This window comes from Pleurodeles waltl, chromosome 6, assembly GCF_031143425.1.
Source record: "Pleurodeles waltl isolate 20211129_DDA chromosome 6, aPleWal1.hap1.20221129, whole genome shotgun sequence".
Lineage (NCBI taxonomy): Eukaryota > Metazoa > Chordata > Amphibia > Caudata > Salamandridae > Pleurodeles > Pleurodeles waltl.
In genome coordinates this window covers 202989318-203005958 of record NC_090445.1, presented here as the reverse complement: position 1 = coordinate 203005958, position 16641 = coordinate 202989318, and the positions used below count along the sequence as shown (strand labels likewise).

Sequence of the window (16641 nt, the reverse complement as noted above, 5' to 3'; positions counted from 1 at the left end):
AATGATACAAACTGATCGTGGTTCACAGTGTAATTCGAAGAAAACACCCAAGATCCACCAAAAACACAAAGAACTCACGCTGCAGAGCACATTCACGGCAACGTGGTGAACCCGTTAGTTAACTGCAGACTTATTTTGGACTTTTCACCAAAATATTTCAGCCAGCACTCAACAGTACTGGCAGTCCTCTTATCGCTAGCTCTCAGACAAGAGCACATAGGGACAAGCTATAGGCATCAGCAGACTACAATCACACATTTCTGAGGGACCCCCAAACAAACCTGCACTCAAGTACCTCATTACACCAGAGCAAACCACCACTACGTTTACAGAATTCAATATGGCCTCTCATTACAATGCACTTACAGCACAGATTTTATCAAAATCAGACAGCTCACGACACACACTAAATTCAACGATGCATCCTGACAACGTTATACTTGCACCTATATTTTGACACACCTGCCATGACATCACACCTGGCCATCACGAGTCGTCCGAGGCATCAATAATTTTTTAACACGCCCTTGCACTGATCTCCCACACTTCCTCAACACTTAACAAGACATAACGTTACCCACTCACTTTTACACAGCCATTCCTGAGATCAAACCTGTACTCAAAACTTGAAAAAAGCCTGCAATGACAACCTAGCCTGCATTAAGACCATTACTATTCAGTTCCTAATTTGTGGCAGTGATTTCTGCTGCTGGGCAACCGTGTTAATTTTGCGAATAAGGACTTCTTTTTTATTTTCAAACTTTGACTCTAAACAACAGAGGCACAGGCAGAAAACGGACAAATGAGGAAGAAGAGTAAGATGAAACTTTGATAAAAGGGGAAAGCAGAGGAGAAAAATAACCTGCAAGAAAGAGATAAGGGACTGGGATATACAGGGTGCGGAAATCAAAACTAAGAAAGTCAGAATTTGGCTATGTCTGAATCCTAATATAACCACTGGTCCTTCGTACTTCTTTGTTACAAATGAGGAACTGGATATTACGTGACCTGATATCAATCGCATCACGCTTACAACAAACCTTCCAGACACCGGTGCTCATCCGGACTACTACTTGCATAAATCCCACACATAAGGAAAACCAAACCTAACAGATTCTACAACGCTTGTAAAAGGTAGAGTAACTTGCTGCTACAGATAAGAGCCTCTTCACTTCTTGAATTTTGAAAGAAGCTGAAGACCTGGCTTTTTGAGTAGTCCCACTAGGTCCTAGGGGTGCCTAGACTCACACCTGCTAAGTGCGAGGATACCCTCCATGGTGATAGTGCCCAGTACAAATCTGCATGACATAAGGTTGCGTTTAGAGATGCCATAACCAAATTTGACACATCGACCTGACCCCGTGTTTCCACATGACTTGGCACAACATGACACATGCATCAATTTCCATAACTGGATAAGACATAGAACTCCACTCACTGTTCAAGAGTGCTCTGGTCCTCTGGACTCTTATGCAGAAACTCCAGGATGTCCAACAAACTCTGAACATACCTGCCGAGGGTGCAGTGAGGAGAGTAAGAGGGTGAGATAGGAGAGAGGAAGATGAGACAAAAAGGAGAGGAGGGTTAAAAGGTGGTCATCACGCACATATTGGACAACAAGTTATACCAGATGCATGATTTAGACATATGTGGCAGCCTAAGGGTGCCTTGGAGAGCTTTAGCACGCCACCACTTCACCTATCTTTGAGTTCGTAAGCAAACGTACTGGTCAAAATGGTACAAGCAAAGCTACTAGAAAATATTATTTGAAATGCGTTATGCTAGAAAAGTATCATATTCAACATTAACACTGTGAGCAGCAGATTAAACAAACTCAATTTACACTGAAACTGGGGGATGTTTCGGTTCAAGTTTCAAGCTCTATTTAGCACATTTTGTCTTAGTAGCCTTTGGCACACAAAGCGGCACTGAATGCCCCATAAAGACACATTTTTGCAATGAACACTACGTAGTAACAGACTTTTAAATTTTATTTTTGTGGTTTTATGTAGCGCAGGCATGGTCCAGGAGCATTAAAGCACTTTTCAACCACATAGTCAAATTACAACATTTGAGGTAATGGGAGAACTATCCCAATGCATCAAAAATTGCAACTGCTAAACACAAATAAAACAAAAAGGCATGGAATGTGTAAATTAGAAGGCAGAACCAAAACAAGTAAAGCGGCCTTAGTTCGCCAGCTCACCCTGTCGCGAGGTTAGTTGTTAGGCACATACACTTATTTTGCCTATTTTAGCATAGGTCTGAGGCCTGTGACCCTTCACTTGGCATTTTTTTTTTATTATTATTTTAGCAAGGCATTATTTTAGTGGTGATGTTTTATTATTCTTATCTATTGTCCTTCTCTGCAGAATTTTGTTATTCATTGCTTTGCACAACATTTCATTCTGTGCTCGCATCAAGGCTACATATGATAGGTTCCCAAGTATTGCCGGTTCAGAGAGTAAAGTGCGCCTTCCTTACAAAGAAAGGGATCTGTTGTCATGTCACGGCAGTTCCTAGAATAACACAATGTTTATTATACAACATTACGCTGCCTTAGTATTCTTAGAGGGGACATTCAGTCAGATTGTCCTCTTATGCTGCCCATCGCCTTTGGAGTTTCAGCAGAAACTTGGAGCTTCCTCTTCTGTCGCGGAGGAGGATTTCCAGCAGACTAACCAACCTCTCCTTTACCTACAACACACGCTACACTTCCGCAACTAGATGGGCAGATTAGGGATATCACTGCTACATGCTTTCATGTAGGAATCTTAGCAGTGTGTGTAGGAATATTAGTAATACTACTGTGACAAATATGATGGGACTGTTTCTATGTTTTAATTTCTTGCTCACCGTTGTAATAGTGCCTGGTTTCATCATCCTTATAATCACACTTCATGCCTTTTTACATAGAATGCATTTGCTTCAGTAAACCCTATTTAACCAAGATATGCTTCTGCTTGTCATTACATGTATGAGACTTGTGTAATTGAGAGTACGGGGCACGATCTATTTCCACCATGACTTCCCCGAGGGGTGTAAGAGTCATACGATGGGCTGCCACAAATCACTTTTACATTAGGTGGTTTAAACTGGAGTGATAGGACTGGGGTGGAGTGAATTGGACTGGAGTGGGTTGGAATGGATTGGAGTAGGGTAGATTGGAGTGAGGAGGATTAGGCTGTATTGGGGTTGATAAGAGTAGAGTGGGATGGACTGGTTTGGATTGGGGTATGCTGGATGGATTGGACTGGAGTGGGATGGGATGGGCTGAACTGGGATGGGGTGGATTGGAGTGGGATAGCGTGGGGTGGATTGGAGTATAGTGTAGTGTGGTGGAGTGGAGTCGAGTGGGGTGGATTTGAGTGGGGTGAGGTGGATTGGAGTGGGGTAGAGTGTGGTGAATTGGGGTAGAGTAGGGTGAATTGGAGTGGATTGAAATGGGTTGACTGAGGGGGTGGATTGAATTGGGGTGAGGTGCGTTTGATTGGGGTGGATTGGAGTAGGGGAGATTTGTACTTAGGTGAGGTGGATTGGACTGGAATGCAGTGAACTAGATTAGAGTGAGATGGACAAGAGTAGAGTGGACGGATTTGGGGTGGGTGGATTGGAGTGAAGTGGATTTGATTGAGTGGACTGGATTGGGGTGTGGTGGTGTGGACTGGATCGGTGGGGACTGGAGAGGGGTGGGGTGGACTGGAGAGGGGTGGGGTGGACTGGAGTGGGTGGATTGTGAAGGACTGGAGTGGGGTAGGACTGGATTGGAGTCGGGTGAATTGGAGTGGGGTGAACTGGAGTAAGGTAGATGAAGATGTTTTGCTGTGGGCTGCATTGAACAGGAGTAGGGTAGATAATTATTGTGCACTGGATTAGACTGGAGTAGGGTGGATTAATGTGGACTAGATTGGACTGGAGTAGGGTGGATTATTGTGGACTGAGGTGGGGTGGATTAATGTGGAGCGAGGTGGATTAAAGTAGATTGTATTGGAGTGGGATGGATAGGGGTGGTGTGGGCGGACTGGACTGAGATGGATTGGGTAGCAGTGAACTTGATTGGAGTGAGGTGGACTGGATCCAAGTGGGTGGACTGGGTTGGATTGGGGTGGGTTGCATTAGAGTGGGTTGGGCTGATTGGAGTGGGCTGAACTGGAGTGGGGTGGATTGGAGTGGGGTGGGTTGGACTGGAGTAGGGTGGGTGGATTGAAAAGGGATGGGGTGGATTGAGGTGAGGTAAACTGGAGGGGGTATACTGGACGGGGTTGGATTGCACTGAGGTGAGGTGGACTGGATTGGCATGAGGTGTGTATTGGATTGAGTGTGGTGAATTGGATTGAGGTTGACTGACTATGGGTGGGGTGGGTGGACTGAAGTGGAGTGGGGTAGATTGTGGTGTATTGGAATGAGTGCAGTTAGTGAAGCAGCTTGTATTGGATTTGAGTGGGTAGAGTGGAAGGGGTAGATTTAGTTGGTTTGTAGTTGGGTGGATTGGACTGGAGTACAGTGGATTAATGTGGACTGGGTTAGACTGGAGTGGGCGGATTAAAGTAGACTGTATTGGAGTGGGATGACTGGGGTGGTGGGGGTGGATTGGAGTAGGGTGGGTTGGACTGGAGTGAACTGGGGTGGGTTGGATTTGAATGGGTGGACTGGGTTGAACTGAAGTGTGGTAGGTTGGACTGGAGTAGCGTGGGTTGGACTGGAGTGAGTTGGATTGGGGTGGGTTGGATTGGACTGGGGTGGGGTGGGTTGAGATTTGAGTGGGTGGATTAGGTTAGGTTGGATTGGAGTAGGGTGGATTGGAGTGGAGCGAGTTGGACTGGAGTGGGATGGATCTGACTCGAGTGGGGCGGATCGGACTGGAGTGCGGCAGATCAGATCAGAAAGTGGGGCAGATCGCACTGGAGTGTGGCTGATCGGACTGCAGCGTATTGGATTGGGGTGATGTGTATACTATTGGAGTGAGGTAGATTGGACAGGACTGGATTGGGGTGGATTGGACTGGACTGGAGTGGGTTGGATTGTGGTGGGATGAATTGAGATGGAGTGGGGTAGATTGGACTAGGGTGAGGTAGACTGGATTGGAGTGGGGCAAATTGGACCAGGCCATTTTTGCAGGGTTATCCCCAAACATTTTGCCTTCTTCCTCCTATTTTGTTTTCTGACCTGTTTTTGCTGGCTTTAGGACTCTGGGCACTTTACCACTGCTAACCTGTGCTAAAGGGCATTTGCTCTCTAAAATCTATGAGATATTGGTTTCTCCATGGTTGGCATATTTAGTTTACTAGTAAGTCCATAGTATAGTGCACCATGTGTGCCCAGGGCCTGTAAATCAAATGCTACTAGTGGGCCTGCAGCACTGATTGTGCCACCCACGAGTGGCCCTGCAAATATGTCTCAGGCCTGCCACTGCAGTGCCTGTGTGTGCAGTTTTGCACTACCAATTCAACCTGGCAAATGTGCTCACTTGTCAGGTCCAAACCTTTTCTTTTATTACCTGTACGGCACCTCTAAGGTAGGCCCAAGGCAGGCCCATGGGCAGGGTGCAGTATATTTAAAAGATAGAGCATGTACTGGTGTGTTTAACATGCCCATATAGTAAAATACTACTAATTTCGTTTTTCACTATTGACCTATCTCTCCCATACGGTAACATGGGGATTGCCTTGAAATATCTTTTAAGTGCAATTTCCCATTGGGTGCAGATAGATAGATATATAGAGTTTGGGGTCTCTGAACTCACAATTTAAAAATACATCTTTTGGTGAAGTTGGTTATTGAATTTTAAGTTTGAAAATGACACTCTTAGAAAGGAGACAGTTTCTTCCTTAACCATTCTGTGCCTCTACCTGTCTGCTTAATACATGTCTGGGTCAGGATCACAGCTAAGCTGTTTGTGCATTCACTCTAGACAGTCTCACAAAGGGAGCTGAAGTGTGCCCTGCACATCCTGATGACCCATCACCAGGCTGATTGGTCTTCCTGAGTTAGAGAGTTATTTTACATTAGACAGAAGTATCTCTAACAAAAAGGCAACATCTTGAAGTTCGGTTTTTGCCAGATGATCAATGGCTTGAGGAAAAACCAAAAAGCAGAGCAGTAGAAAGGCTTACCTTGACTGCACCAATGTGAGTGTGTGTGTATATATATCTGAAAAAAACAAAGATTACAGGGACGTTCTAGTTAGGTTCTGAATTCCTTCACACAAAACCAAAGAAATACTCAAGTAACTATAATTCGCGTCCTAAGGTAACTATTACTTGCGCCTCAGCCATGCACCGTTTTCTCATTAATAATTTTATAGCAGATGTTGCAGTAATAATATCAATGATGCCATAGAAGGTGTCATCAATGATGTAATATGTGGAGTATTTAGCTGTGCATGGCGAAGGCGCAAGTTATAGTTTTCAGTGAATTTCTATTTTTTTTTATAGCATGTACAAAGGTATATATAACCAGCGCTGCATACGGCCTTCAGCCTTGCACAGCAGGGATTGTCCGGAGGCCTTGCCTATGGCCAGGCCCAGTGGTCAACCCTCCTGCATGCACCTAAATCCAAGCTGTGCACCGTCTTCAGCCCTGCGCAGCATGAGGTTGGATGCAGGGGGTGGTTTTTTTTTCAATTTTTTTATGGAACTGTGGATCCACCAGAGGATTCACGGATCCGTGGATCCAGCCATGGATCCGCAGATCGGACGGAAAAAATAAATAATTGGGCAATTTTTTGCCCTCTATGTGTCCTATGTGTTTCTGCACTCTTCTTTTCTCTCCCCGAGCCGATGCAAAAGACAAAATGGCGGTGCAACTTTTCTGTCAGGTTGCAGCCAGCCAATCAGGGCCTTGCTTTTCCCCAATTCGCGGGTCCGGATCTACAGAGGATCTGCGTCAGTGTATATCTTTTGGGTCTTAACTCCAAACCTACTGAACAGATTTACACCAAACCACAAAAAGCGTAATCAGCAGAACAGGATCTATCTTCCTGCTAAATAAGGTGTAATTCCGTTCAGCTGTTTAGGCTATAGGTGTGTCCAAAGACCCTATGAAAAAAATGAATGTGAAAAACGCATTTTGGGAGCCCTCTTTTTCTCGCCCCCGCTTGATGAGCACCCCGAAACTCAGCTGAACTTACCAAAGTATACGTTTAAAAAATTTCGTGCAGTTTCATCAAGCAGTGCCTAAAATATAGGCAAAACAAAAAATGCCCTGTCTACGGAAACTAGGTCCTAACTATAACTACCTACTGGCGACCGCCAGTTGTATATATACATATATATATATATGTATATATATATATATATATATATATATATATATATATATATATATATATATATATCTTGAGGTCACAGTGCTACACCTTCAATGGGTCCTACTGCTCCCGGACACCACCTTCTCACAGAACAATCCCAACAGAAAATCACAATGGGGCACCTAGGTAATTCAATTATATAGCCATAAACTAGGACATCATTCAGTCCACAGATGCACTGGAGCTACAATGTAAAGTCATCAAAACACTTTTATTCTTCGATACAAAAATCCAGCCACGCCAATCCACATAGACACAAATATCTCAGTGTTAAAAATATTAAATAATTAGTTACCTAATGCTTAGATGCGTATTTGCATTTCAATGCACATTAATAATTTCTAGCATTTCTATACATGCTCTCCATGAAGACTTTAAGTTGCTCATGTAGATCTAACCCAATTATGTCTCAGAAGAGAATTATATATTTTGTGGTCAAAACCACCAATATACAAGAAGGATGTGACACCAGTTAACCACTTTATCAACAAAGTCAAAGATATCTTGAGACTAAACCCTAAAGGACCTATAAGTCAACTTGCCCATCACCTCATCTTCTCAACCCATCTCTTGATACAATCTACTCTTCAATCATCTAGATAGTGGTTACTTCACCCATCTCATACACACAAGGTGCTTCGAGATCGCTTATGAATTCTTCACCAGCCCATATATTCAATGACATCCTCATCAATAGCTTAACTGCCATCCTGGCAAGAGTATTCATCAATGGCTCCAAACTTACAACTAATCCAGAGATCAGGGTAGGCTCCTCCAAGTCTGCCCCTTCCGTCAATAAATTGGGGATTGTAGAAAACTACTTCTCAATCCCAACAGCTAAGATATGGAACACATTCCTTTCAAGAATAAGAGTAAACTGCAACCACCCTGAAATCCAGAGAGCAATTAAAAGCTTGTGCCTCCCACATTTATAACTCCTTGGTAGGCATCTACATTTGAAAAGTATCTAGTCTTAAACTTGTAATCAATTGTTAATGCTGTATTGATTGCTTGTCCGTTACTTATGCAAATGTGGAAAATTATACCAATGTTGACTTCACAAAATTGGGTTATGAAGATGAGTAGGACTAAACAAAGAACAATTATGCACTATTCTAATCAACGGTTAAAAGAAATTTGCAACAGACCTGGAAATGTATACCCACAGAGAAAGCAGGAATGATGTAACAGAAAAATTCCTTATCATCACTTGTCTTGCTGGTGGAGTCATTCTTCTACTTCTGTAATATAGTAATGTGTAAAAAAAGTATGAGCTGATCTCCGACTTTTCCTTATATGCACAGGCGAGGGATATTTCCCCAAAACGCTATTGCAGCTTATCATGTTTTTTGTAGAGGGCGCCCTCCGTCTTGATGTATTTTCTTTCCTATATGTTCGGAACAGCTGGCAAGATGGTTCACTGAGGTAAACGTTTGCCATTTAGTTAGATGTGGCGTTTCAGAGGTCGTGGAGTTGACATCCTGATAAGCCAAACTCCGCCTCCAAGCTTCCTTGGGTCAATATACTGAATACTGATAACTGGGAAATACCATGATATTTATAGTGCTCAGAACTGGTAAATATGTTGTTTATTTTCTGTGTATTATTAAAACATTCACTAAAGGCCAAAAAGGGGTTTTCTTAGCCTCTTCTTCTAAAGTAACTATTTCATACTTAACCCAATTATTCATCGCAACTAAAACCACGCTTTTACTTTTACTTGGGTCATTTTTGCAAAATGCTATACATTACTTTAATAAGCTGTTAACTGATATTTTGTACTTCCTCTGCATTTGTCTGCACTTATGCCAATTATCTCTGTATTATAGACCTGCTCTATTCTCCAATCCTACAATTTCTTTTCACTGCAGTGTTTTGCTGCACGATTTTAGGCCTGGCCATGCTACAGCATTAAAATGCAAATGCTAAAATAAAAAGACCAAGAAAGACAAGCGAGCCCAAGGCTATCACCAGTGGAAACATGCAAATGTATGTTGCTTATTGTGCACTTCCTTGTATTCCTAAATTCTGGCTGGCTTGGCTTCGATTCAGTTATTAGCTATGCATAAGTGGAACACCCCTGAGTAAATCTATGTCAAATGAGCACGGTTTGGAACTCTGCTGAGCAGCAACATGGTGTATCAGGCAATGTTGGGCAGACACAGTACTGGAAAAATACACTACACGAGCCTGAGATGCCCCAATCAGAAACAAGTAAGACTACTTATTGACACCACTGTATGACCAGTGGTGCTACAACATCACAGTATATCATGCCACCCTGCTGGCATGCGAAGCCAGAACTACAGAAACTAGAGCAACCATTTTATTGAAAGTTTCCAAGGATATTCTCTACTGTGGTCACTCATTAGGACAAACAGCTGGCATAAGTGAGAATTTGAATGGATATAAGGTAACTCAACAAATCAGTCAAAAGGGAGAGGTACGTAACCTTGATAGCGGATAACCTACATGAGCACAGTGGGTTTCAAAGCAGGATCTCAAGGCATGATATGATCATCTAATGTAATTCAAACAAGGCTGTCCAAGAGCACTGGAATATTTCACTCTCACATCCAACAATGGGGATACCAAAGTCTTAGCTTTAGCCTATCTTTAACTCTGGAGGGGTTTGTAAATATCATACAGAAGGAACTGCCCAGAATTCAGGGATTCCTCATGGTGAGAGATGGTATAGAAACACCATGTTGTAGAAATACCATGATATAGAAACTCCACCAAAGACTAAAGACAAACCTACAAGAAAACTGTAAGAATTGTCTCAGGCTTCACCATGACAAATGTAGATTCCTCAAAACTTATAATCCCAGCCTCCTGATATACCGCCGTGAAACAATTGTTCAGAGATTTTCATTTTTGATTTGTGTTATTTGGATCATTAGAGAAGTAATTTAGCTTGGGAAGACATTGCTGATTCGGGCCAAATTTTTATAGACAACATTTTAAAAATGGATGTATTGCAGTGATGATGTAATATTTCAGGAAGCATGAGACCTATATACTTCTTTTTGGTATCAAAACATACATTATGGGGGGTTAAGTAGTCATACAGAAACAGAAAATAACTCCTCCGAGCAACCCTTCTGCTGGTTTCCCAACTGGGGGCTATGGTGGAGAAAGAAGAGACATACATAGAAATGAGACAAATAATAATGGTTTGTAATCCTTTTATGTATGCACCAAACAATGTTTCTGATCTGAATATGGAAAAAATAGGTTTATCACTCCTGTTTAAACATTTTCATAGTTCAATTTATTTATTTGTTTCGGCAAATCGCTCATGGTATATTTGCAGAATGTTGAACATTTGAAAACAGCATATAGACAGGGACATGTTTTGTAGCACAGGTTTTTCAAGTACCCATATGTGTAGGTTCTGTGGGCAGAGGCTTTTGAAATTTTGTAGGTTTTTAGCACCCCATCAATATCTTCCCAACCAAATTCACACATGCATGATCCAAAATATTTACACATCTTCTGATCAAGCAGAACGCTCTTTTAATGTGTCCACGCACCAAATATGACGTCGGTGGAATGTCATTTAGTGAGACTGATCTCTTGAACTCACTGTACCAAAGATCGTCAAATGTGTGACAGTCAGAACTTGTTTTCCATACATACACACAAGGTATTATTCTACACCTTTAAAGTCACATTGTTCTTCTGTCTCAGCAAATCCTTTTAGAAACTTCACAGGTTCAGCAGTTAAAGCTCCAGGCTCTGTTCCAGTTTTGCTCATAGTGTCTTCACCTGTAAGAATATGTGCCTTGATAAGAACACTGGGCATCTCGGAGTCAAGTTTCTTGTACAGAATATGAAGCAGGATTATGTGTATTTTCTAGCCTGTTCTGTAATGTATCTGTAACTCTAGCAACCCTGGACTTATGAACATTGCAACAAATCTAAGTAGCACAATAATAACAACATCTGTGTCATTTGCGAGCACAATGACTGGATTGGAACCATTTGGAACAGCCCACTCAACATCTGGCACAACACGACGGTCAGCTTCCTTCAATTTGCTGCTAAGCTATTGAACAATAATGGCCCGTACCTTTTGAATCTCTCTCTGCAGGCACCAATTCCTCATTGACAATCATTCCACTTGTAATAATTAAAACTTCATTGTTCATCGAAGCATCAGCAATGTTTTGGCGAGTTAACATCTCAAAGTTCATCTTGTTAGATGTTGATGACCAGAGTTTGTCAAGTTGCACAGCTTTAGATGTCGAATTTTTGATCAAGGCAAGGTCAATTGTTCCACTTTGTAAACATTCATCTGATTCTCTCACGTTTTTTGACAGATAGTTCAAGATAACTGTCAAAGACAATGTGCAGTTCTTGCAAGGTGCACACTGACTTTGATAGCTGAAGAAGAGTCTGACCGACCTCTTCGAAGATTTGCATGGATGAAATCTTGACCATTCGCAATTGTGATATATAGTCCACAACCACAGTTTTCAATGAGGACACATTTTTTTATTGAAATTCTTCAGGTGAAAGATTTTTTTCACCTCTTATACGAGTTTGTGCTTCACTGGTTTGGTTGCAGCAACTCCATCAAATAATGCGTTTGTTGTAAGAAGATCATGCAACAGAATGTCCTTAATAAATTCACCCCTTTCTTTTGCTACATCCATCTGTCTATGTGCTCGCGAAAGTTGTTTTATGTAAACTGTTTTGTAGTGACTGGTTGGATGAAACTCTTACTATGCAATTAAAAAGTGGAAGTTTAGCTTTAGTGATTATATCAATTTTTTCTCTTTCAATACACATCTCTCCTGCTCCGGTTCTGTGCATAGTTTCGATCCATGTTCCAGGACATCTAGTAGATGTGTCTTTGTATCATTATCCACATGTTGTTTGTGTAGTTGTGTAGTCGCACAGGCTCAGTCATTTTAAAGGGATTTCTTTCCTTGCTGATGCATGAAAGTAAGATGGCTGTCAACATGTTATTAAAACGTTCCCCTCTCTTTCCCACAAGCTTGTGGTGAGGAACAATTTCATGATGGCCCATTAATTTTGAATTTGTCATCTCTCTGAAAACAGTCCAAAGAGAAAGGACTTCATGGTAAACTAACTGCCATTAGGCAACATATTCACTTTTACGTGTCAGACCAACAATTCCCTTGGAGCTAGTCTGTGATCTCTGGATCGCCTGTTCCAGCTTCATATCGGGAGACACAGCACTGAACCTTCAATCTTTTACCACAAAGTGTCTTTGGATGCATTTTTTCTAGAGGTATGGTTTTTCCACCTCCAGCTTCTTCACTCTTTCCAAATATCAGGACCCATATCTCAGGCATTTTATGGAATTGAATTCGCAAAACACAGTAATCAGTTACTCCGCAGTCTTCACGTGCAGCTCCTAATCACCTTCCCAATCAGCCTGTACCAAGTTTTTCACAAGAGTTATCATATGTAAAACATTTCCCCAGCACTTGCAAAGTTCTGATTTTTCTTCACATTCTTTGACAAACTCTACGAACTTGGTTTTCAGGTTTTCTGATTTTGAACTGAGTGTATTAAACATTGCCTAGCTTTGCATTATGTCTTTTGAATTAAGTGCACCCTGTGCTTTGCTCACTTCTGATATAAGATATGCAAAACCTAATTTGTCATTCGTGTTCCAGAAACCTTTCCAATGCAGCATTTCCATAGCCTCAGAAATGATGGGCATACCTTGTAACACACAAACATAATGAGCTCTGCGCTGACTGGACAGTTTTGCTTCATCCACTGAGATAACTTCCTGCACATCACAACACAACTTTTGTCATGTGTAAAATGTCCATCACTGGATAAAGATCATCAAATTCTATTTGATTGCTCAAAGAAATGTCAGCTACAATACTGAAAACACCTTTATCGCAGAAAATTGGCACAATAATTCAAACTGAGTACGCACATTTTAGAATTTTTTTAGAGCTGTGTATACTGTTACGTAATTTGTGACTGGAGATGGAATTACTAGTAAAAACCCAGTATCATGTGTGCTGGATGTTCCAGACAAAGAAGAGCTATCTTCAAAATCAAAATTATCTAGAGCAGCAATTGTAAATTCTTTCCTGGTAAAGTGACTTGGAAGTGGTGTGCCGTCGGATTCACAAGATTTTACAGCATGAGCAGCTAACAAGTTCCTGCTACGTCCTATGTCATCATAACTTGTTGATACACCTATGTTTTTCATTGATGTGATTAGCTTGCTACTTTTGCACTTGTTATAGATTGCGTGGGCAGTCATCAAGTGTAACGGAAGACAGAACATCTGCACAGCATAAGCCTGTCGGTTCATGGGTTTGTCTTCTACTTCTTCACTTATATCTTCAAAGCCATCATCAATGTTGTCGGTTTCTGTTCTGATTTAAATAACTTTAGTTTGCAACAGTTTTACTTTGCTGGTATTGAACAATGTTGTAAAAAATGTTAAGACAACATCAGGCATTCTTGTTGACTCCCACAATTTGCGGAGTGCTGGGGCATCACAGAATTTGTCATGAAGTCCAAAATCTAAATCTATCAGGATATTTCTGAAAATGGTCCCTGCTGCTTTTAATGCATCCTGGATCTTATTTTGGCAGCAAAACTTCAGGAGTCAAGTCAGCTGAGAACACCATATGTGGCTCATTCTTTTGTTAGACTGACAAAAACAAATTCTGTCGTACATTCTCACCAGAATTTTTTTTATTTCATTATTATGTATCAATATAGTTACATCAATGCTGACTATTATTTCTCTAATCTCACAGAGTATGAACCTGTAACCAACACTCAAGAGTGGCTTTAAAACTTCATTTGCTTTGTCAGAGTGCTAACTTAACTGAAGAATGGCGATTCTGTTCCTGCTGGGAGCTCATTGTACATCCATATTTTCGAATGGGTGGGCATATGCTGCAAATACATTCCCTTCACAGTTTAGATCAGCTACTCAGCTGAAAACTTAATCTTGGAAGAAACTAGCTGCAGATAAAAACATGATTGCCCTTTGAGACTCACATTCTGTGTACTTTATTCTTTCATCAATCCCTTTGGCCCTTGTTCTGGCTAACACATTGAAGATCCTCTGCCTTCTCAGGAGACTTGGATTCTTGTTGCGATCCACTGGTTTCTGCTATCTTTTGACAATTTTTTTCCAGGCTTTTTTCTATTGTATACAACGTGTAGCACTTGTTCTTAGAATGATAAAACATTTGATCCTCTTCACCCATCAGTTTCAATCTTTTGTGAACTTGGTCTTGCCGCATTTCTGCAGCATCTCAAACTCTCTTCTGTCCAGCCACAGCTGATAATAACTTTTCTTTCGGATTAGTTTGGAATATGACACATTTATCTTTGTTGAAGGAGTCCTCAGATTTTGTACTTAGCAACACTCTGTCAGGAGGTAAAGATCCTCTGCCCCCACCTGCTTCGCTTTTGTTTACGAATCTGAATCAATGAAAAACCTGAAACAAAAACAATATTACAATAAATTACTAATATGATGGCTAAAACACATCATTATAGAGCTGCCATTTTAGAAAATGGCAGAAGGGTTGCTCTGAGGAGTTATTTTTTGTCTCTGTAATACTACTTGACCCTCAAAACCTATGTTTTGACACCAAAATGAAGTACACAGGTATCATGATTCCTGAAGTCTTTCATCATCACTGCAACACATCTGCCATTTTTAAAAATGCCATCCAGAAAATTCAGCCGGAATTAGCAATGTCTACCTAAGCTTAATTACTTCTCTAATGATACAAAAACACAAAACAAAAATGAAAATCTCTGAACAACAATTTTTTTACGGAGGTATATCAAGGGGCCAGGAATATTAGGTGAAAATCTTCTGATATGTATTTTTGATAGAAAGATTAAAAAAATTCAAGCTGGGGCATTAAGAATTTTAAATTCTATTAAGGACATGGAGGTGAGGATTATGCTTCTCTTTCTTTACTTAGCTTTCACAGTAGCCAATCAAAACATGTAAAACTTTAAACTGAATATCCCATGAGCCCACAGCCCACCATCTCCTCCAATCACAGGTGTCAAGTCTCCTATAAATGTCGCTAACACCATAGTCTGTCCTCTTTCTATGCCAATTATAAGCAAGATTTTTAAAACTCGAATCCAACTTAAAACTGTACTGGAACCAAACAACTATTCCACCTGAACGACCTCCATCAGATGAAAGAACTTTGTTCGCAATTAAGACAGCTCAGCCACCAGGGCCTCAATATAACCACTCACATCGCTTTTGCATCTGCATCTGAAATAAAAGGACATCCAAGTAATACCCATCTCATAGAAATTTCATTTTCATTAAGGGAGGGGATAATTAGAATGCAATAACTCCTGACAATGCATCATATACAAAATAACATATATGAAATGATCTATAAAAATAGAACACATGTAGAATGAACAATTCACATTGCTTGCTAATACATCTTCGCAGGGTGGGTTAATCCTCGCCTCCGTGTACTTAACTCCTTTGCTGCCAGGCCTTTCCCCCTCAGGTGCCAAGCCTTTTTTGGCTGTTTGGGGCAGCTCGCGTTTAGGCCCTCTTAACTTTTTGTCCACATAAGCTACCCACGCCAAATTTGTGTCCTTTTTTTCCAACATCCTAGGGATTCTAGAGGTACCCATACTTTGTGGGTTCCCCTGAAGAAGACCAAGAAATTAGACAAAATACAGTGAACATTTTGCTTTTTCAAACAAATGGGGAAAAAGGGCTGTAAAAGAGGGCTTGTGTTTTTTTCCCTGAAAATGGCATCAACAAAGGGTTTGTGGTGCAAAAATCACCATCTTCCCAGCTTTCAGGAACAGGTAGACGTGAATCAGAAAAACACATTTTTCAACACAATTTTGGCATTTTACTGGGACATACCCCATTTTAAATATTATTTGTGCTTTCAGCCTCCTTCCAATTAGTGACAGAAATGGGTGTGAAACCAATGCTGGACCCCAGACAGCTAAACATTTCTGAAAAGTAGACAAAATTCTGAATTCAGCAAGGGGTAATTTGTGTAGATCCTACAAGGGTTTCCTACAGAAAATGACAGCTGAAATAACAAAAATATTGAAATTGAGGTAAACAAAACAGACATTTTTCTCAACATTTTACTCTTCAAATTTTTCCTGCAATGTCAGATTTTTTAAAGCAATATACCATTACGTCTGCTGGACTCTTCTGGTTGCGGGGATATATAGGGCTTGTAGGTTCATCAAGAACCCTAGGTACCCAGAGCCAATAAATGAGCTGCACATAGCAACATGTTTTCATTATATACCGGGTATACAGCAATTCATTTGCTGAAATATAAAGACTG

The 16641-nt window shown here is 41.0% G+C and overlaps 1 protein-coding gene across 4 annotated transcripts in view; it reads right to left on the bottom strand.

The window, feature by feature from the left end:
- The window catches only part of PDK2 (pyruvate dehydrogenase kinase 2), an 89557-nt gene that overhangs the window by 36051 nt on the left and 36865 nt on the right, over window positions 1–16641 (bottom strand). For all 4 annotated transcript variants that reach the window (XM_069237818.1, XM_069237817.1, XM_069237820.1 and 1 more), the window contains one exon: window positions 1439–1510. In XM_069237818.1, coding sequence (XP_069093919.1) covers window positions 1439–1510 — 72 coding nt within the window. The remainder of the gene's footprint in view (window positions 1–1438; window positions 1511–16641) is intronic.